Raw genomic sequence first — 24,135 nt, 5'->3', positions numbered from 1 at the left:
TGAGACCCAGGTGTGCACCCAGCCCCACCCTTGTGGGGGCCATAGGGTTGGTCTACGTCATCAGTAGTCTATGGACCGCGCGCCTCTACGTTGTCGCGACTCTAAGGCCCTGGACAAAGGGGTCCACCCAGCCCCGCCCTTGTGGGGGCCATGGGGTTGGTCTATGACATCAGTAGTCTATGGACCGCGCGCGCCTCTACTTGGTCGCGACTCTGAGGGCTCCGAGACCCAGGGATCCACCCAGCCCCACCCTTGTGGGGGCCATGGGGTTGGTCTACGTCATCAGTAGTCTATGGACCGCACGTGCCTCTATGTGGTCGCGACTCTGAGGGCTCTGAGACCCAGGGTTCCACAAGCCCACCCATGTGGGGGCCATGGGATTGGTCTATGTCATCAGTAGTATATGGACCGCGCGTTCCTCTACGTGGTCGCGACTCTGAGGGCCCTGAGACCCAGGGGTCCACCCAGCCCAGCCCTTATGGGGGTCATGGTGTTGGTCTAAGTCATCAGTAGTCTATGGACCGCGCGTGCCTCTACGTGGTCGCGACTCTGAGGGCTCTGAGACCCAGGGGTCCACCCAGCCCCACCCTTGTGGGTGCCATTTGGTTGGTCTACGTCATCAGTAGTCTATTAACCGCGCGTGCCTCTACGTGGTCGCGACTCTGAGGGCTCTGAGACCCAGGGGTCCACCCAGCCCCGCCCTTGTGGGGGCCATGGGGTTGGTCTATGTCATCAGTAGTCTATGGACCGCGCGTGCCTCTACGTGGTCGCGACTCTGAGGACTCTGAGACCCAGGGGTCCACCCAGCTCCACCCTTGTGGGGGCCATGGGGTTGGTCTATGTCATCAGTAGTCTATAACCGCGCGTGATTCTACGTGGTCGCGACCCTGAGGGTCTTTGAGACCCAGGGATCCACCCAGCCCCACCCTTGTGGGGGCTATGGGGTGGTCTATGTCATCAGTACTCTATGGACCGCGCACCTCTACGTGGTCGCGACTCTGAGGGCCCTGGACAAAGGGATCCACCTAGCCGCACCCTTGTGGGGGCCATGCTGAAATGCCCCCGTATATCCGGGCACACACACGGTACGCAGAGCTTCAGGAAATAAACAACGTGATTTGAAAAAAAAAACTGCTCGAGATATCGGAGTGGAGTCTCCTTCCGAAGATGCATTCAAGAGTTCCCTGAGGGCCGATAAGTAGTCCGTTTTCTAGATCAAGTTTATTAAAAATTGTAGTTGTACAACTGAAAACGTGTTTTCAGAGTAAAATTTAGGCATTAAAAAAGGGTAAAGATTCTTGCAAGCACTTACCTTTCTCCGCCACACAGTGTTACGGTCACCACTCAGATCTCACAGTTTTCCTGTGAACGACGAGAAGACTGCGCTAGAAGCACCAGATCTTCCCACAACCTCCCCTCCAAATTATGCGCCCTTGTAGGGTAGCTTGGGATTCAACTTCCAAATACATTTTTTTTTAATTTCCAGAGCAAGTAACTTATACATATCTTTCTAGGGATATCCCCCCCCCCCTGTTTTGTTCGGGGAGGTGTTAGAGCTTCAGCTATGACCAGAGGCTAGGGCTACCCATCCCAGCATAGTCACCACTTTGGGGCCCTGCCTCACTCAGCTAGAAGCACCAGATTATTCCGACCTTACGGCCGGCATTCTCACGTTCATCCCCTCCCACAAAAGCGCCCTAATACGGTAGGGTGGGAGTAACATTCCAGTGCGCTTTTCATAAACATTCCAGAGCTTTTTTTAACAACAGAACTGTTAGGGATCGCTCCCTGTTGTTTGATCGGGAAGGTATTAGAGCTTCGGCAATGACCACCAACCCAGCATAGTCACCGCCTCAGTCTTGTACCTCGCTCAGCTGACCAGACAGTTGGCTGTGTCCTGAGCCCTGAGACTATCAGCAACTGCTGGTGCCTACATCACACTGGGACCCCTCAAGACACCCGGTGGATGTCCTATCCAAACCCCTGCCAGCTGTCCGGGCTAGTACCGGAGCTGTGTCGTCGCTCACCACGTCGACTCCGCACAGGGCTAGGGAACCCTTTGAGCCTGCTCCAAGCGATCTGAGCACCACCACCAAGTACGAGTCCTACCCAATCAGAATCCAGGGCCTTGGAGGAAACACTCTGCGGGACACCGTTCAATCTTTCAGCTCTTATCATACTGCCTCACCGACACACTGACGCCTCTGAACTAGGCCCGTTCTACAACGGAGACGAATCTCCCGCTACATTTCACTATCAGATCTGCTGCTTCCACAAAGCACGGAAACGTAACAAACGGCAACCAATGAGATTGAATTTCAAGGTTACGAGATATTAATTCATAAAAAAAAAAATGGTTGTCTGTAAAGTCGGTTTACGGACGATAGTTTAACGTGACAACGTCATAACAAAACATTGATGAAGTGATTGCATACTTTTATGAATAAAATTGAATCATTTTTATTGAATTATCACTATTTTGAATGGATACAAAGAAGGAGTTAAATGAAATCTACAATTTAATTGATAAATTTACTTTTATTTGCACTCACTGATTCAAATATGTTTATTACTTTAACGAAGAGATTATTTTAACTATAACTTTTATACATGTTTGCTATTTAACTTCTTCCAATCTGTGTTATTCTGTTAAGGATAGGACGATGATAGGAAAAGTAGGAAACGAATGGGAGTGTTTCAAGTTTAATGTGCCTCGAAAAAGTCAAATCGATGGTTGTTCCAATCGAGTGGAAGAGAGATAGATGCGGCGCAAGCGTACAATGAGCGTAACGGGACACATCGTAACGGGACAATGTGCGTAACGGGACACTTTTTCGTGCGTGCAGCCGGCGTTCATCGATTTATTAGACGTCACGTCAAAAAGTGAGCTAGTCTTTCAGTATTCGCCAATGATGTGCAAACATCTAACCTCGGTAACGAACAAATTCATGTGGTCTCATGTTGCTCATGTTGCAAATAAACTTATAATACGAAACTCGGGCACAATATTAAACGTATAGAATTCTTTAGAATAACACCGTGTGTGGTAAATAAACTGATAAAATAAAATATTCTCTTTTTAAAAACCGCGATTTTTCTGGATGCGAATCACACACATAATTTCTGCGGCCGCCGCTAGAATTCGCTGCCTGAATCGTAACCATAGGAGCTAGGGATCATTGATTTTTTTTTTTTTTAAATACCAATGCTGGCAGTTATGGTTCCGAATGAATAACTGGTTATTTATACGGTTAACGTTATCAGTCATTGGGTATGAATGTCTGTTTTAAATCATTCACTATTACAATTGATATTGGCTGCCGATTTTGTAGTCATACTCTGTACTTGTTACTTGTAGGATGTCCGCTCATATCTGTAATAAAATTTACCTTAATTTTCCCAGAATTTCCCCCAAACCAGAATTTAAAATTTATTTGACTATATTTTTTATAACGTACCTTTTTTTAACTTTTCTGAAAGTAATAAAGAAAATAAAACATCCGCCATCATTATCTTTAAATTTAACATATTTATAAAATGAAAATTCAAACATAACAATATATCATACGCCATTTTATAGCGTGAATGACTATGCACAAGAACTCCATTGACTGGAGCATGAAATTTCCCCCTCCATATACTATCACTTGAGGATTTCCATGACCTTTCCAGTTTTTTCAATTAAATTCCTTGTTTTTTAACATTAAAGCAAACAATAGAGGTCCACAATTGTTTAAAACAATGGGACGAGAAGCCTCCATGTTAACACCTCTGAAGAAGTTTCATTTTATAACAATTTAATAACCCACTTGAACGGTTTAACTAAACAATAGAGTAATACGTAATTACGTTATTTAATCAATTTCGTTACCCTGTGATTCTGATATTATTCTACCAGCTGTAAAAAAAAAAAAAACAATTGTCCATTAAAAAAAAAGTTTCCACTCACGGCTTACGAGCATAGATCGTCTGTGTGAGAGAGTGTGTGTGTATATTCGAGTTATAAGTAGTGGAACGAGGTCGGTTCGGGTACACGTCGTTGCTGTTCTTCCTTGCAGTGAGATGGCGCCGACAGTCGTGAGCGATGTGCCGGGATCGGCGGAGCCCGCCGCCCCCGCGCCCACGCATACCACAATGGCCGCCCAGCCCCCTGACACCATGTCCACCCAGCCGAGCCCAGGTGAGCAAAGTACCCCCCCACCCCCACCCCCTCTCCTCGTTTACCTTCCCCCAACTCGTCCCGCTTTCCCCCCTCCCCGCGGTGGCTCGCGGCACATGCACCAGCAGATATCTTCTGATGTGAAAATGTCTATTCTCACGTCACAGTAATAGTCAGTCGAACTTTCTTGCCTTTTGGGGGGTTTTTTTTCGGGCTACTTTTCCCCATGCTTCTATGTACCTATATTTTGTCGTTTATTGTTTGTTATTTATGCTATGGTATCCCTTTTATATTTTATTAGTGTCATGTACTGCAGGAAGAGACAAATGATCGTCTGTGTGTAAGTAGTTTATCGTGTGTTATTATTATTGTATTTCTTGGCTTCACCGCCATATGTATTCTCTTTCCACAAAAAAAAAAAAAGAATTTTTGAAAACAAAAAAAAAAACGAAATTTCTTGGTGTGATAAAATACCGTCAGATTTGTATCGCTGATAATTACGAGACTAATAATGCGTTAATAGTGGTTGTTATTTGTGTGCAAGTTTGGGTGTGTCGCGCTGTATTTGTTTTTGACTGTGACGTCATCGTACCAGTGTGAGTGCATGTGCGTGATGGTTACGAATTAGCTTTGTGTAAACTTATAATATTTTGTAGCACGGAAATACGTTTAGCTGGGATATTTATTCGGGAGTGTTACTGTGAAGAGCAAGACCTATATTCGCCGGAACATGAGTGAAAATCGATATTAAGTTGAAAATTACAAAATAATTAAAGATGTCGTCTCGTATGACTCGTAAACATGCTCGGTATTATAGAAAAAACTCAAGTCAGAGGAAAGCTCGCGCCGAAAAGGAATCCAAAAGCCTAACAGTCCCTAGGCCGAGCGAATGGTAGAGTTACGGCAGCGTCGGAAAAAAAAACATTACACTACTCTGTGCAACCACTGTATTAAAGAGATTGATAGTTGAATTACGTTTTAATACGAAACACTTGTTAGTATTTTATCCCGACATTTACGAAAAATCTACGGCGCTAAATTGAACTGCAATTTTCTGTGTGTGATGTTTTTTTTTTTTTTTATTTTGCATTGCGGGTGTAGTATTATAAATTATTTTTCTTTTGGTATTTCGTATATTTACACACGATATTAAATAACTTAATAATATAACCATATTAAAATTGTTCATGAAAGGCGTCTACTTCTAAAAATACCTTACTTTATGTTTTTTTATGAATTTAAAAGCAAATTTGTATGTTATCCCTAGAATGTCCTAAAAGCATAAAATCGCGTGATTTTTGTTAGCCTTCGTCTTAAAACTCTTTGTTTTTAGTATTATGTTCAAAAATTATTATTCCTAAAATCCTGAATAAAAATAATTTTTCTATGGTTTTGGAAAAAAACTTAACTTTTATTTATTTATGATTGATAAGCTAAAAACAAAAAAGTTTAAGAAGATACTGTTTTTTTAGTACGTGGTAGGAATAACATGCAAATTTGCCTTGAATTAATTTTAAAAACCGTCAAATAAGGATTTGTTTAGTAGAAAAATATTTTATATTCACTTAATATGGTTATGTTATAAGTTAAATTAAAATCATGGGCAAAACATGGAATAAGACAATAAAAATAATTTACGAATCTGTCCCCTTAAGAAGATACGAAAGGTCGCATTGTGCATGAATGAAGATAAAACAGAATATAAAACAGAAACTTGATGTCTTGTTTTTTTTTTTTTTTTTTTTTTTACTATTTCACTGTGGATCATTCTTTATACGATAATTGGTAAAAAAAAAATATAAAAAAACTAATTATTCGTCTCTTTAAAGAATACTATCTATGATGATAAAACATTAACAAAGACATGGTGTATGAAAGAAACGCAATAAACACTAATTTTTTACCAACACTAACACAAAACAAAACAAGCCCTTTTAACAATTCTCTTGTATCATCAATATAATGACGAGTAATCGCTTAGTATAAAGAGATTTAAACTGTGCAAGTAAACATTTAATACTGTTTTGAAATTTAAAAAAAAAAAAGTATGTTCTATATAAATGAGTAGAAGAAATATCTCGTACGCCATATCACAAAATTTGTATCTTTCAAAATAAAGTGAATTAATTTTATTTTCACTGTTTTTTTTTTTTCAGATAAATTCTAATGTTTTACGTCTTACAACAATCTTGCTATGTTAATAATATATTATGAGAGCTGCTATCTAGCGGGTCGGCCCGAAACTACTTCAAAAACTAGTTCTCGGTCTCGGCAATTAAAGTTTCTCCCCGATGCACTCACTGGATAGTTGGAAATATTTTGAAAATTTACTACATTTTCTAACATATTTGATACTGTGCTTACTTACGAAGTTAAGAACTTTTGTTCTTCAGTCCCCATTTTTGATCACTTTTTAAATAATGGTTGTATCATTAAAAATTGTGGTTGATGAAAGTCTTAGATAATATTTTGAATAATTTCAGCGATTTCTAAGGGTTATGTTAGAGTACATAGTAAAGAAGATAGAATTATTTTTTTAGCTCAACTGCTGTTTTTTCAACCCCTTGCAGTAATGGTTGGTAATATCAAAAGGTTTTTCAGACAAAAATGTTGGTGTAATACTTTCAAGCGGATGTGATATTTTTCATTTCAAGAGAGTTACAGCAAATATTCTGGTTTTTTTTTTTTTTTTTTTAACTTTCTCCATTTGTATCATTTTGGTCGAATTTTTTCCATTAACGAACTCAGCCATGATTTCTCCATCACTTTATTTTATGTATCAGTTCGAAAGTTATTTATACGATATTACGACAGTCATTGTGTCAATAAAAAAGATATATCTTCAGTATACTAACAAGCGTGCCCAAGTCAAAAAGTAGCATAAATAAGATTAAATTACTATCTACCTAGTAAAGGGCATAAGCATAACTCGAAGAAAAAAATGCCCGTCAGTATCTCAGTCAGTAGATGTTATTCTGATCAGGTCTCTGTAACTAAAATATTGTTTATAAAATGTTGATAACGATAGCTTATTTAGTTTTGTCACTTTTTTTACTTCATCACTTTTGGCAGTGCAATATAAATTTTTGAGATTGCAATGGTTTTGGGGTCTATGGACCATGAAACGAAAAAAAAACTTCGTACCATTTTCCGGAATTAGCGTCATGGTAACGACTGCAATAGGTAGTGTTTATTCGAAATCTGCCTAACGGTGCTAATCAGCCGGGAAGCCAAATATAGCTGCTAACCAAACCTCATCACACACTACCGTCCTACGCGAACCCCTGTTACTCTCTTGTTCATGCGACTGATGTGATGAAACAACAAGGTTTGAGGTGGAAGGGGGAAGAGGGGAGTTAGGCGTGGGTCGTCACCTCCCCTACTTTCCCCTTCTCCGACAACCACCGCCAGACCAATTACACGCGATATTGCCACTCCCGATGACGTCATCGCACTTCTCGCCGCCCCCTTGATCGTGCGACAAACACCTCGTCCGGGCTGCCCGGCGGGCAAGCCTATCCCCGCAGGGGCATCAGCCACCACCAGCCGGTTAGCTTTCCGCGTCGAACAGGTTTACGTAGTGGGTGCCTTTCTGGAAAATAAAATATTACTTCTGAAAATGCTAGTTTTTGAAATTATTTCCTTGGTTCTTCTCATTATTTGTTGATGATTATGTAAAACGATACGGAGCTATTTCTAATAGTTTTTTTTACCGGTAGTTTACATTTTTAAAGTTTGTTATGTTGGTTATATTTAAAATATTGTAAAAATTTTCTGAGCGATTGGTTTAAGTTAGCTTCATTTAAAACGCTGTAAAATTGTTTAAACTCTTGGTTATGTTAGGTTAGGTACGTTTAAAATGCTGTAAAATCGCTTAAACGGCTAGGTTCAGTTATCTATGTTTAAAATACTGTGAAATCGTTTAAACTGTTTGTTAGTTAATGTTAGCTGCATTTAAAATACTGTAGAATGATGTGAAATAATGGTTAAGTTACTACTTTCAAAATAGTGTAAAAACTTTTAAACGGTGGGTAAGATTTGCAACATTTAAGATACTGTAAAAATCATTTAAACTTTTGGTTAGGTTAGGAAAGCTACATTAAAAGTAATGTAGAATCTTATTCAAGTTTGGTTACGTTAGATTATCTTGATTTAAATTACTGTAAAATGTGAACGATTGGCTGCGTTAGGTTTACATTTAAAATACATAACAAAGTAAATTTTTTATTAAAAGGTCACTATCCTAGGAAATTAAGTTTTCCCTGACCTAAGTTAAATCTTAAGTGTAATATGATTAGGAGGATTTCAGGTTAGGGAGGGACCTAAGTTCGTTTATATTTTTGGTTTCAACCATGCAGGAAGGGTCGAGTGAAATCGCAAGCCTTGTTCGGGGATTGGCCAGCCGTAGCAGCGACTGTAGGCATGACCGACCCCCGCGTCTATCCGGGCACACACGCGGTGCGCAGAGCTTCAGGAAAAACAACGCCATTTCAAAACTACAGCAGATATCCGAGTGGGGGTCTGCTTACAAAGAGCATCTAAGAATTCACTGAGGACCGAAAATTACCTACTTTTGATTTTGGATTAAGTTTTTAAACTGTATTTTTAGAAGAGTTAAAAAGGGCTTTAAAAAAAACATGTTTTCAGAGTAATTTTTAAGCGTAAAACAAACGGCACAGATTCTTGAAAGCACTAAAGGGACTTGCATTACACCTTTATCTTCATTTCTCGGTAATATAATGTTACGGTCACCGCTCATGTACACGACGAGAAGACTGCGCGCCAGTCCAGAGGAGACACCGCGCTAGAAGCACCAGCGAGCGTCGCGCTTATCATCCCGCCTCGCAGACACACACACACCCCTGACGAGGCGGGCCCGTTAACTTTGGTCTCGCGCTGGCCAAGATGGGCCCAGGTCAAACCTCGGGCACAGTCGTGCCAAGTGTCGACCTGCTTCAAGGCAAGCAGGATGAACACGTGACAAGAGGACGACTTGGTGGAAGAGAAGCGGTGAACAAAAACTGTTCACCGTGAAAGGACCCGCACTCAACAACCGGCCAGTTTTCAAACAGAACGTAGAAAGAATGCAGGGTTTTTGGAAATCCATATGTTTATTGGTCTATGAATGATATAAAAAAAGAAATCGAGTAACACATGTTAAATACTTTAACTTAAAACTGTATGCTCATATTTCATGCCATGGTTAAATTGAAAATTGGCCGTTCAATTTCTAAAGCCTAGTAAATAAATACGACTAATAGTTATATTAAGAAATTTTTGACGTGACGTCTAATAAATCGATAAACGCCGGCTCAACGCACGACAAAGTGTCCCGTAACGCACATTGTCCCGTTACGCTGTGCCCCGTTACGCTGATTGTACGCTTGCGTCGCATCTATCTCTCTTCCACTCGATTGGAACAGCCATCAATTTGACTTTTTCGAAACACATTAAACTTGAAACACTCCCATTCGTTTCCTACTTTTCCTATCATCGTCCTGTCCTTAACAGAATAACACATATTGGAAGAAGTTAAATAACAAACATGTATAAAAGTTATAGTTAAAATAATCTGTTCGTTAAATTAATAAACATATTTGAATTAATGAGTGCAAATAAAAGTAAATTAATCAATTAAATTGTAGATTTCATTTCACGCCTTCTTTGTAACCATACAAAATAGTGATAATTCAATAAAAAGATTCAATTTTATTCATAAAAGTATGCAATAATTTCATCAATGTTTTGTCATGACTTTGTCACGTTAAACAATCGTCCTTAAACAGACTTTACAGACAACCAATTTTTTTTTTAAGTGAAGATCAAAAACAGGTAATTAAAATAATTTGGGATGCTAGGCCTACCCTCTTAAGGTGGACTCACGAGCTCTAAATGCGCGGGGGACGCTAAGGGCGACACTGACTCGCGCGTCGCACGCCTCTTCGCCTCTACGCGCCGGGCACAGTCTTCTATGGAGTTTTCCATATCTGAAAATGCACGCGGAAAAAAAACCGTATTAGCCTTTTTTTCCTCCATTGCCAAAATAAAATATACATGGTAAAGACGAAACCATGAAACGAAACTCGTGTGGACAAGTGCAATGTAATCAAGTCACTTTTAATGAATCTCGAGCGGTGTGTGAATGGTGCGTTAACACCTTGTGTTGTAAACTCGACAGTAGTATATAATAGGGCATCCGAGGACTGGGTTCTGGGTGTGGTGCCTGGTGCCGGCTCCGCCATCTTGGATTGTGACGTCACGGCGGCCATCTTTGATGGTTGTGACCTTGACCTTTGACCTTGACCTTGAATTTGATCCTCAAAAATCGCCAAATTCCTCCAAAATTGGGCAAAATATGCCCAAAATTCCTCAAAAATCGTCAAAATTTCCATTTCTGTGGAAAAAAGTTCCGCCAAAAATTCGCAAAAAATTCCTCAATTCGAAAATCAGGATTTCAAAAATCCTCAAAAGTCGTTTTGTCCTAGAAAGAACCCTAATTCCTAAAACTGGCTTAAAACTCCTAAGAGATAGCCGCTTATAAGCCATTTCTAGGAATAAGGATACCATGACCGCCATCTTGGATTATGTCGTCACCGATGCATTTTTCGTTACGGCCGCCATCTTTAACTTTTTTATTTATTATCCGATTTTAATAAAATATTTTTTTAAAAATTATAAAAAAAAATTAAATAATAAAATTTTAATAAAACATTTATAAAAAACAAACATTAACGACACGGAGTTCGGAGTCCTCGGTTCGAACCCGGTGAGGGCAAAAAAAATTAAAAATGGCGACAGGCTCCTTCCTTAATGGTGGCTGCAGGCAGACTGACTCCCACCACTTTTCTTAAAGCAGATATATCGTCACCTAGTATGACGTCATGTCCGCCATCTTGTCTTCGTTGCTGGAGACCACCATCTTGTTTTCGTCGGCGAGACTGCGCTGACGCCATGTTAGTTTAGTTCTTATCCGCTAGAGTGCAGTAATCATTTATTACTAAGGTGCCCGCCATCTTGAAATTTGGACGCCATATTGAAAATCCGTAATTATTTAGCTAGAAATTCGGGAAAAATTTCTAAATTCGTTAAATAAATCACTCATTAATTTACAATTTGATTCGATCCGCTCCTGCAATAATGTTTAATTTTATGTAAAAAATAATAATTTCAATAAACCATGTTCAACATTCGTAAAGAGACTCTAAATCCTCTACGACCACCATCCTATCAGACATCAAGACCACCATATTGGAAATGCGTAATTTTAATGCTAGAGATCCGGGAAAAAGTTCAGAAATCATTAAATAAATTTCCGATCAATGAACTGATTAATTAGATCGACTAAGGTCCTTGGTACGATCCCAGGCCGATACAAAACAACTTTAATATTTTAAAAAAGCACCACTAAAGTGTAAGGTTCGAGGAACTAAACACCGCAAGTTCTTTTACAAACATAATATTTATTACATAATTTCTATTCTACTACAGGATCACTTACGAAAGCCAGCAATCTTATAATCATTTAGTTCCGCAGCGGTGTGAAATCACTAATTCTTAGCTCCAATCGGTTTATACTAGACAGAGTCCAGCCAGAACCTTTACAGACATAGTCCACCTCTTCTTGACAGAGTTTCTGGATACCGTTTTTAACAGTTTTCTTCACATCGTTAGAACTGTAAATTACTGCAGCCGATGTCTTGAATGCACACTTCTTCACTTTGTCATCGAACGGATATGGCTTTCCATATATACAGTCCAACCACAAGTTATATTTCAAAGGTCCGTTTGTTGCTACATCATCAGTAAGCTGATTGATTATCTTCTGTCTGATATCGTCAAGAAAATTACAAATGTCCTTCGACTCACCGAACGTATTTAGATAATAGTAGTCTTTCAAAGTTCCACGAAATGCAGACTGCGCCAAGTAGAAGCCATTATCGTTCACTTGTAATGCTCCGAACACAGTCTTAGGTTTAGTTCCATGTTCAGACGTTATAACAATCGGTTGCTGGGCATCTGTTTTTTTGGTTGTACGCTTTCGTGTCTCCAATCTAAAGCGAGGAGCCGAAATGTCGGCAGGTAGTTCAGCAGTAGGAGCACAGACTCCACCTTTACATTTTTTCGCATGATGTCGCAAACTGTCAATTCGAGTAAACCATTTAAGGCACTCATCACATCGAAACTTCATGCGAGAAGGATTCTTCGTGCATTTGCTCCGCTCATGTCTTTGTGCATCATGGGAAAATGCGAACGACGTATCACAGTAGCTGCAAGGATACCGTGGTGATGAAGACGATCCTTTCAGACCCGATCCAGATACAGACATTGCAACAGTAGTACCATTTCCAGGCATTCTCTTATGCACATCGATGCATCGTTGTTGCGCCGAAACCTTTACTTTCTGCCGCACAGCAGGACCTTTGCATGCCTTCATGTGCGTTTTCATATTATCTTTTCTGGCAAACTGCTTATGACATTTCTCACAAACAAACATTTTACGATATAGGTTCTTGGCACATTCGCTCCTCTCGTGTCGCCGGGCATTGCTGTTGTTTGAGAAAATCTTGTCGCAGTAACAGCACCGATGTTCGCTAGTTGTCAAATCAGCATCCATTGAAGTCTCCATCGAGGTCGTATCGTCGATCGTCGTGGTTTCCTGCACATCCAGCTCAGTAGTTATTAAGCTATCTTCTGCTGGTGGTATCACATCTATTGAAATCTCCTCCAATGTTGACGTCGTCGTCGTTGCCAACGAGATCTGCTCCACCATTGTCGTCGCTGACGTCAAGGTTCCCGTAGACGATGGTACAACATCCATCGAGTTCGACGTTAAAGTCGGTAAAGATGCCATCGAGTTCTCAAGAACAGGTAATTACGCGACTTATGCACCAGATGAAATAATCTAGGTGATCCTTACACCGTCGACGACAGTAACAAACTGACCGACCTGCTGTCTAGGACTCGCTTATATACATGCACCGGATGGAATAATACGCTAGTCAAATCAAGAATCATTTACAATAATACTAGAGTCAAAACAACATAAAAAATAGAAGGACCAACAACGAAAAGGCAGCACATTCGGAAGCACCGACAACGAAAAGGCAGCACATTTGGAAGCACCGACAACGAAAAGGCAGCACATTCGGAAGCACCGACAACGAAAAGGCAGCACATTTGGAAGCACCGACAACGAAAAGGCAGCACATTTGGAAGCACCGACAACGAAAAGGCAGCACATTTGGAAGCACCGACAACGAAAAGGCAGCACATTTGGAAGCACCGACAACGAAAAGGCAGCACCGACAACGAAAAGGCAGCACATTTGGAAGCACCGACAACGAAAAGGCAGCACATTTGGAAGCACCGACAACGAAAAGGCAGCACATTTGGAAGCACCGACAACGATAAGGCAGCACCGACAACGAAAAGGCAGCACATTTGGAAGCACCAACAACGAAAAGGCAGCACCGACAACGAAAAGACAGCACATTTGGAAGCACCGACAACGAAAAGGCAGCACCGACAACGAAAAGGCAGCACATTTGGAAGCACCGACAAAGAAAAGGCAGCACCGACAACGAAAAGGCAGCACATTTGGAAGCACCGACAACGAAAAGGCCGCACCGCCAACGAAAAGGAAGCACATTTGGAAGCACCAACAACGAAAAGGTCGCACCACCAACGAAAAGGAAGCACATTTGGAAGCACCGACAACGAAAAGGAAGCACCATCAACGAAAAAGCCGCACCGCCAACGAAAAGGAAGCACATTTGGAAGCACCGACAACGAAAAGGCAGCACCGCCAACGAAAAGGAAGCACATTTGGAAGCACCGACAAAGAAAAGGCAGCACCGCCAACGAAAAGGAAGCACATTTGGAAGCACCGACAACGAAAAGGCAGCACCATCGACGAAAAGGAAGCACATTAATTTGTCATTGACTCCAATATTCATTGGCTCCAATATTCATTAGCTCCAATATTCATTTTCTCCAATATTCATTGACTCCAATATCCATGAGCTCCAATATCAATTGGCTCGAATTGCTCCAAAAGGTTCCATCAGCCTTTTGGCTCCAACAGTTTTTTGGCTCCGATAGTCATTTGCTCAAATAGTCTTTGGCTACAATATTCATTGGCTCCAATAATCATTGACTGCAATATTCATTGGTTCCAATATTCATTGGCTCCAATATTCATTGGCTCCAATATTCAATGGCTCCAATATTCATTGACTCCAATATTCATTGGCTCCATCAGTCATTGACAACTACAGTCTTTTGGTCCCAAAAGTCTTTTGGTCCCAAAAGTCTTTTGGCTCCAAATATATTAGGCTAGAATTCTTCGAGTCTAAGAGACTATGAGACCACATGGTTACAGAACTACGTGACTACGAATCTTCAAGTTTACGAGACTGCGAGGCTACAGAGCTACGAAGCTTCTAGTACACAGGTTTACGTGACTGCGAGGATACAGGACTACCAGTCTGCATGAGTACTTGACTACGAAGCTACTCGTCTACAAGGCTACAATTACAGCATCTGTTTTCGTCAGAATTTTCTCTTTTGCTCCAACTGCACCACCAGCATTATGTTATAAGATTACAAGGCCGCCTGCTTACGTAGCTTCAAGTCTACGAGGATACTTGGATACGTAGCTTCAATTCTACGAGGTCCTAAGACTTCATGACTACGCGACTTCGAGCCATGAGGTTACGAGATTACGTGACTACGAATCTTCATGTTTACGAGACTGCGAGGCTACAGAGCTACGAAGCCTCTAGTACACAGGTTTACGTGACTGCGTGGATACAGGAATACAAGTCTGCATGAGTTCTTGACTACGAAGCTACTCGTCTGCAAGGCTCCAATTGACACATCTGTCTTCGATGGAATTTTCTCTTTTGCTACATCTACACCATCAGCATTATGTTATAAGGTTACAAAGCTACTTGCTTACGTAGCTTCAAGTCTACGAGGCTCCAATACATCATGACTACAAGACTACGAACCACGAGGTTACGAGACTTTGCGATTGCAAGTCTTCAAGGTTACGTCATCGCGAGGCTATAGGACTACGAAGCTTCCAGAACGCATGGTTACGAGAATGCATGACTAATTGACCGCATGGCTACGAAACTTTATGTCTCTAACTGACTACAATAGCACTATTCAGTGGTGAGAGTTAATTTATTTCATGCAAAGGTACTTGCTGCAAGCAGTTCCGCTTTTCAACATCAGATGACGTCATGTTTTGCTTGCAGGTAAAATAATATCTATTTATTTTATGCGGGATGCGGGTTGTTCACTATCGGTCGCATAAGAAGAATGGCATCGATAGTCTTCAAGGAGAAGGAAGTTCGTCCTTCCTGCTAGTGCTTCTCAGATTTCTCACGGTCCGCCATCTTGGATTGCGACGTCACGGCTGCCATCTTGGATGGGTGTGACTTTGACCTTTGACCGAAACCGCAGGAATGATCGCAAGCACACGGATTAACCATCATAATATTGATAAGAATAATCAGGAGCACACGGAGAAAACCATCATAATATTGGCAAGAATAATCAGGAGCACACGGAGAAAAACGACACATGTTTTCTTTGATATCATAAAATTACAGGAAAAAAATATTTAAAAATAAAAATAAATTAATAAAAAAATTTAAAATAAAAACAAAAAATACATAAACTGATTCTGCTAGCTTGTAAACTTATCATTGTTGAGCAAAGATAGAGTTCTAGTACAAGCAAGAATTTTATGTATTTTTTGTTTTTATTTTAAATTTTTTTATTAATTTATTTTTATTTTTAATTATTTTTTTCCTGTAATTTTATGATATCAAAGAAAACATGTGTCGTTTTTCTCCGTGTGCTCCTGATTATTCTTGCCAATATTATGATGGTTTTCTCCGTGTGCTCCTGATTATTCTTATCAATATTATGATGGTTAATCCGTGTGCTTGCGATCATTCCTGCGGTTTCGGTCAAAGGTCAAAGTCACACCCATCCAAGATGGCAGCCGTGACGTCGCAATCCAAGATGGCGGACCGTGAGAAATCTGAGAAGCACTAGCAGGAAGGACGAACTTCCTTCTCCTTGAAGACTATCGATGCCATTCTTCTTATGCGACCGATAGTGAACAACCCGCATCCCGCATAAAATAAATAAATATTATTTTACCTGCAAGCAAAACATGACGTCATCTGATGTTGAAAAGCGGAACTGCTTGCAGCAAGTACCTTTGCATGAAATAAATTAACTCTCACCACTGAATAGTGCTATTGTAGTCAGTTAGAGACATAAAGTTTCGTAGCCATGCGGTCAATTAGTCATGCATTCTCGTAACCATGCGTTCTGGAAGCTTCGTAGTCCTATAGCCTCGCGATGACGTAACCTTGAAGACTTGCAATCGCAAAGTCTCGTAACCTCGTGGTTCGTAGTCTTGTAGTCATGATGTATTGGAGCCTCGTAGACTTGAAGCTACGTAAGCAAGTAGCTTTGTAACCTTATAACATAATGCTGATGGTGTAGATGTAGCAAAAGAGAAAATTCCATCGAAGACAGATGTGTCAATTGGAGCCTTGCAGACGAGTAGCTTCGTAGTCAAGAACTCATGCAGACTTGTATTCCTGTATCCACGCAGTCACGTAAACCTGTGTACTAGAGGCTTCGTAGCTCTGTAGCCTCGCAGTCTCGTAAACATGAAGATTCGTAGTCACGTAATCTCGTAACCTCATGGCTCGAAGTCGCGTAGTCATGAAGTCTTAGGACCTCGTAGAATTGAAGCTACGTATCCAAGTATCCTCGTAGACTTGAAGCTACGTAAGCAGGCGGCCTTGTAATCTTATAACATAATGCTGGTGGTGCAGTTGGAGCAAAAGAGAATATTCTGACGAAAATAGATGCTGTAATTGTAGCCTTGTAGACGAGTAGCTTCGTAGTCAAGTACTCATGCAGACTGGTAGTCCTGTATCCTCGCAGTCACGTAAACCTGTGTACTAGAAGCTTCGTAGCTCTGTAGCCTCGCAGTCTCGTAAACTTGAAGATTCGTAGTCACGTAGTTCTGTAACCATGTGGTCTCATAGTCTCTTAGACTCGAAGAATTCTAGCCTAATATATTTGGAGCCAAAAGACTTTTGGGACCAAAAGACTTTTGGGACCAAAAGACTGTAGTTGTCAATGACTGATGGAGCCAATGAATATTGGAGTCAATGAATATTGGAGCCATTGAATATTGGAGCCAATGAATATTGGAGCCAATGAATATTGGAACCAATGAATATTGCAGTCAATGATTATTGTAGCCAATGAATATTGTAGCCAAAGACTATTTGAGCAAATGACTATCGGAGCCAAAAAACTGTTGGAGCCAAAAGGCTGATGGAACCTTTTGGAGCAATTCGAGCCAATTGATATTGGAGCTCATGGATATTGGAGTCAATGAATATTGGAGACAATGAATATTGGAGCTAATGAATATTGGAGCCAATGAATATTGGAGTCAATGACAAATTAATGTGCTTCCTTTTCGTCGATGGTGCTGCCTTTTCGTTGTCGGTGCTTCCAAATGTGCTTCCTTTTCGTTGGCGGTGCTGCCTTTTCTTTGTCGGTGCTTCCAAATGTGCTTCCTTTTCGTTGGCGGTGCGGCCTTTTCGTTGATGGTGCTTCCTTTTCGTTGTCGGTGCTTCCAAATGTGCTTCCTTTTCGTTGGTGGTGCGACCTTTTCGTTGTCGGTGCTTCCAAATGTGCTTCCTTTTCGTTGGCGGTGCGGCCTTTTCGTTGTCGGTGCTTCCAAATGTGCTGCCTTTTCGTTGTCGGTGCTGCCTTTTCTTTGTCGGTGCTTCCAAATGTGCTGCCTTTTCGTTGCCGGTGCTGCCTTTTCGTTGTCGGTGCTTCCAAATGTGCTGCCTTTTCGTTGTCGGTGCTGCCTTTTCGTTGTCGGTGCTTCCAAATGTGCTGCCTTTTCGTTGTCGGTGCTGCCTTTTCGTTGTCGGTGCTGCCTTTTCGTTGTCGGTGCTTCCAAATGTGCTGCCTTTTCGTTGTCGGTGCTTCCAAATGTGCTGCCTTTTCGTTGTCGGTGCTTCCAAATGTGCTGCCTTTTCGTTGTCGGTGCTTCCAAATGTGCTGCCTTTTCGTTGTCGGTGCTTCCAAATGTGCTGCCTTTTCGTTGTCGGTGCTTCCAAATGTGCTGCCTTTTCGTTGTCGGTGCTTCCGAATGTGCTGCCTTTTCGTTGTCGGTGCTTCCAAATGTGCTGCCTTTTCGTTGTCGGTGCTTCCGAATGTGCTGCCTTTTCCTTGTTGGTCCTTCTATTTTTTATGTTGTTTTGACTCTAGTATTATTGTAAATGATTCTTGATTTGACTAGCGTATTATTCCATCCGGTGCATGTATATAAGCGAGTCCTAGACAGCAGGTCGGTCAGTTTGTTACTGTCGTCGACGGTGTAAGGATCACCTAGATTATTTCATCTGGTGCATAAGTCGCGTAATTACCTGTTCTTGAGAACTCGATGGCATCTTTACCGACTTTAACGTCGAACTCGATGGATGTTGTACCATCGTCTACGGGAACCTTGACGTCAGCGACGACAATGGTGGAGCAGATCTCGTTGGCAACGACGACGACGTCAACATTGGAGGAGATTTCAATAGATGTGATACCACCAGCAGAAGATAGCTTAATAACTACTGAGCTGGATGTGCAGGAAACCACGACGATCGACGATACGACCTCGATGGAGACTTCAATGGATGCTGATTTGACAACTAGCGAACATCGGTGCTGTTACTGCGACAAGATTTTCTCAAACAACAGCAATGCCCGGCGACACGAGAGGAGCGAATGTGCCAAGAACCTATATCGTAAAATGTTTGTTTGTGAGAAATGTCATAAGCAGTTTGCCAGAAAAGATAATATGAAAACGCACATGAAGGCATGCAAAGGTCCTGCTGTGCGGCAGAAAGTAAAGGTTTCGGCGCAACAACGATGCATCGATGTGCATAAGAGAATGCCTGGAAATGGTACTACTGTTGCAATGTCTGTATCTGGATCGGGTCTGAAAGGATCGTCTTCATCACCACGGTATCCTTGCAGCTACTGTGATACGTCGTTCGCATTTTCCCATGATGCACAAAGACATGAGCGGAGCAAATGCACGAAGAATCCTTCTCGCATGAAGTTTCGATGTGATGAGTGCCTTAAATGGTTTACTCGAATTGACAGTTTGCGACATCATGCGAAAAAATGTAAAGGTGGAGTCTGTGCTCCTACTGCTGAACTACCTGCCGACATTTCGGCTCCTCGCTTTAGATTGGAGACACGAAAGCGTACAACCAAAAAAACAGATGCCCAGCAACCGATTGTTATGACGTCTGAACATGGAACTAAACCTAAGACTGTGTTCGGAGCATTACAAGTGAACGATAATGGCTTCTACTTGGCGCAGTCTGCATTTCGTGGAACTTTGAAAGACTACTATTATCTAAATACGTTCGGTGAGTCGAAGGACATTTGTAATTTTCTTGACGATATCAGACAGAAGATAATCAATCAGCTTACTGATGATGTAGCAACAAACGGACCTTTGAAATATAACTTGTGGTTGGACTGTATATATGGAAAGCCATATCCGTTCGATGACAAAGTGAAGAAGTGTGCATTCAAGACATCGGCTGCAGTAATTTACAGTTCTAACGATGTGAAGAAAACTGTTAAAAACGGTATCCAGAAACTCTGTCAAGAAGAGGTGGACTATGTCTGTAAAGGTTCTGGCTGGACTCTGTCTAGTATAAACCGATTGGAGCTAAGTATTAGTCATTTCACACCGCTGCGGAACTAAATGATTATAAGATTTCTGGCTTTCGTAAGTGATCCTGTAGTAGAATAGAAATTATGTAATAAATATTATGTTTGTAAAAGAACTTGCGGTGTTTAATTCCTCGAACCTTACACTTTAGTAATGCTTTTTTAAAATATTAAAGTTGTTTTGTATCGGCCTGGGATCGTACCAAGGACCTTAGTCGATCTAATTAATCAGTTCATTGATCGGAAATTTATTTAATGATTTCTGAACTTTTTCCCGGATCTCTAGCATTAAAATTACGCATTTCCAATATGGTGGTCGTAGAGGATTTAGAGTCTCTTTACGAATGTTGAACATGGTTTATTGAAATTATTATTTTTTACATAAAATTAAACATTATTGCATCGATCGGGTATCGAACCAAGGACAGGAGCGGATCGAATCAAATTGTAAATTAATGAGTGATTTATTTAACGAATTTAGAAATTTTTCCCGAATTTCTAGCTAAATAATTACGGATTTTCAATATGGCGTCCAAATTTCAAGATGGCGGGCACCTTAGTAATAAATGATTACTGCACTCTAGCGGATAAGAACTAAACTAACATGGCGTCAGCGCACTCTCGCCGACGAAAACAAGATGGTGGTCTCCAGCAACGAAGACAAGATGGCGGACATGACGTCATACTAGGTGACGATATATCTGCTTTAAGAAAAGTGGTGGGAGTCAGTCTGCCTGCAGCCACCATTAAGGAAGGAGCCTGTCGCCATTTTTAATTTTTTTTGCCCTCACCGGGTTCGAACCGAGGACTCCGAACTCCGTGTCGTTAATGTTTGTTTTTTATAAATGTTTTATTAAAATTTTATTATTTAATTTTTTTTATAATTTTTAAAAAATATTTTATTAAAATCGGATAATAAATAAAAAAGTTAAAGATGGCGGCCGTAACGAAAAATGCATCGGTGACGACATAATCCAAGATGGCGGTCATGGTATCCTTAATCCTAGAAATGGCTTATAAGCGGCTATCTCTTAGGAGTTTTAAGCCAGTTTTAGGAATTAGGGTTCTTTCTAGGACAAAACGACTTTTGAGGATTTTTGAAATCCTGATTTTCGAATTGAGGAATTTTTTGCGAATTTTTGGCGGAACTTTTTTCCACAGAAATGGAAATTTTGACGATTGTTGAGGAATTTTGGGCATATTTTGCCCAATTTTGGAGGATTTTGGCGATTTTTGAGGATCAAATTCAAGGTCAAGGTCAAAGGTCAAGGTCACAAACATCAAAGATGGCCGCCGTGACGTCACAATCCAAGATGGCGGAGCCGGCACCAGGCACCACACCCAGAACCCAGTCCTCGGATGCCCTATTATATACTACTCTCGACCAGGCGAACATATGAAGCCGGACTCGTTGAAAACACCACCTGGAACGCGTCTGTACCACAGAACAGGCATGACGATACAGAAGTAGGACACTTCCAGTGGAAACTGAAACCATGTTTTGCGCGACGTGTTACGCTATATGTTGTGTGGGCGCATAACTACTAGCATTAAAAAACCTCAGATGAGAGTTTTAAATCCAAATAGGTACCTTTAAAATGATGTTTTAACTACTTGACGACTAATTGCTTAGTTGAAGAGATTTGAACTGTGCAAAAAAAAACACACACACAGTGGAGAGGCAGTATTTCCGGTATGTCACGCCACGTAATAAGTTGCTACCAAAATAAAGTGAATCAATTTTTTACTGGTTTGTGTGCCAATGGTGGGTCAAGGAAAAGTATTTCTGGTGGTAAGAGTGATTTTTTTTTGGGGGGTAGGGGTTTTTTTGGGTGCATATGCCCCCTCCATAGAAGGGTTAAAATACACTGGATGAAATAGCTTCCAAAGTAATCCTTTTGAGAATATTTTATTTTTAATCCTCATAACCTAAATGTATAGCTAATATTCAGGATCTAATATCTACACTAATTTGTTAATATATATATATAAATATCGTCTGTCATTTGTAAGAAGGTGCCATCTTACATTTTTGTTGAAAATGAGTTAACTGCAGAAATACATGTTTTCTTTCATCCTTCATGGTCTGTAAGAAGGGGATAACTGTATCTCTAATAGTTTTTAAGATATGACAGGGGCTAACCATAAATAATTAAAATACAGTGATGCATTACAGTGTGCTCATTTTGTTTTTCTGCTCTCCTGAAAAGTTTATGTTTTGTAGTTAGCCCCTTCTTACAAATGACAGACGATATATATATATATATATATATATATATATATATATATATATATAGGCCCCCGCCTACCCGGGAACACACACGGTATGCAGAACTTCATAAGAAAACACATGATTTGAAAACTGATCAAGACATCCGGAGTGGCGTCTGTTTACGAAAAGCCACTAAGAATACGTTACGGGCGAATTTTATTTTTAGAAGAGTGAAATTGTAGTTATATTAGTAATATACAGAAAGTCCATAAAATAATATCTCAGTTTCAAAAGTAGGTATAATATACCAGTTTAATTTAGACTATTTACAACAAATCATACTCTAATTGAAGGTAAACTAACTTAGATTTTTTTTACAAATGTTCAATTTGCACACCTTCAGTTATACGGCACACGTCCAACCTTAAATCAAATTCTTACCTACACTTTGGCTAACAAGTCCGGAGTGTTGGAAGCAAATAGCCTCTTCAATTCTCTGTCTCAATTCTGGGAAATCATTAAGTAGCAGCGGAACGTAGACACGATCTCTTATGAACCCCCAAAGGAAAAAAAATAAGAGATCGTATGGCGTCATGTCAGGAGAACGTTGAGGCCAGCGAAAAAAAGAAAAGGAAAGAAAGAGCTCTGTCGTCTCGACCATTACGACCGATCCAACGATCAGGGACTTCGTCGTTCAAATCACTCTCGTACAAAGAGATTTTCAGTGGGGAGGGACTCCATCCTGTTGCCGAATATAGTTTGCAGGTTCACCCTCTACTGATTGGGGAAAGATTTTTTTTTCCGCGCGCAGAACCTGCGCATGCTCTTATCCATAACTGTATTTTGAGTTAGCCTTTAATTGTGACCTTGAACCAACACACTACAACGCTTGCAGTCGATGCTATTCTCTTGTGGACATGTTGTCTCACGGGTGGTCTCGAGCAGGGGCGTAGCCAGGGGGGGGGGGGGGGTTTAGCGGTTCAACCCCCCCCCCCCCTCCCCCTTAGCACCAAATCTTTAATTAATTTCTTATTCATCACTCAAAAAAATTTCATATTAAAATTAATAACATTTTTACCATTACAATATTTAAATTTAAGAACCGAAAACTGCTAAAATAGCACTATTTTACACCTTAAAGTCCATATTTTCCCGGGGGAGGACCCCCGGACCCACCGCTTTAATACGGGGGGGGGGGGGAGAGCATGCTTCTTAACACCCCGCATACACAAATCCTGGCTACACCACTGGTCTGAAGTCTCGGCGATTGGACTGGACCCTCGTGTCCCGTTGTTGCAGAGATGTCGACGACCGAGGAGGTCCCGCCAGCGCCCACCAAGAGCAAGATGGAGGAGGCGAGCGACAAGATGGACCGCGCCGTCAAGACGGTCGCCAAGGAGATAGGCATTCCTCCTTGGGCGGTGGTCGCCATCATTGTCGGTGAGTGGTTCCGGCACGGGGGACAGTGTTGGCAGCCATGTAAACCGACCCGCGGAATTTTGGTTCCGATATTTCAATGAACCCCAGTTGGAAAAAAAAAAACCAGCTTATGACCCCCTTGGACTTTTTCAATATGAATATAAATTAAAAAAATTAACATGGTTTATTAAAATTCAACACAGATGATCCATAAAAAGTAAAACTTTGCCTTTTGACGGCGAGAATGTTCGATACGAGTGCACTGGTTTACAATCGCGAGTCGTACGTGATGTTGGCGAAATGCGCACAGCTCTGTCTCCAACCTTTTGCGGATTTATATTTCTATTACATTTTACCTAGTCCGTAAACCTACTCTTGTTTCCACTACTTGGAAATATCCGTTCCTGATCACATTTGTGGGTTCCAAAAGTGGTTTCAGAAACAAGTTTTCTTTGCTGCTGTCATCTTTGGTTTCTAAAAAAAAAAATGTTACATTCAACACACATTTGTAAAGTTTTTGTGATTTTTTTTCCTACAATGG

At 40.9% G+C, this 24,135-nt stretch overlaps 1 protein-coding gene across 4 annotated transcripts in view; it reads left to right on the top strand.

Moving 5' to 3' along the window:
- The window catches only part of LOC134541160 (synaptotagmin 1), a 122,561-nt gene that overhangs the window by 55,371 nt on the left and 43,055 nt on the right, over positions 1 to 24,135 (top strand). For all 4 annotated transcript variants that reach the window (XM_063384386.1, XM_063384387.1, XM_063384388.1 and 1 more), the window contains exons 2-3: positions 4,059 to 4,180; positions 23,475 to 23,615. In XM_063384386.1, the coding sequence (XP_063240456.1) occupies positions 4,059 to 4,180; positions 23,475 to 23,615 (263 nt within the window). The remainder of the gene's footprint in view (positions 1 to 4,058; positions 4,181 to 23,474; positions 23,616 to 24,135) is intronic.

This window comes from Bacillus rossius, chromosome 18 (assembly GCF_032445375.1).
Source record: "Bacillus rossius redtenbacheri isolate Brsri chromosome 18, Brsri_v3, whole genome shotgun sequence".
Taxonomy (NCBI): domain Eukaryota; kingdom Metazoa; phylum Arthropoda; class Insecta; order Phasmatodea; family Bacillidae; genus Bacillus; species Bacillus rossius.
Note: the sequence above shows the minus strand (reverse complement) of the source record. Positions and strands in the feature narration are given on the sequence as shown.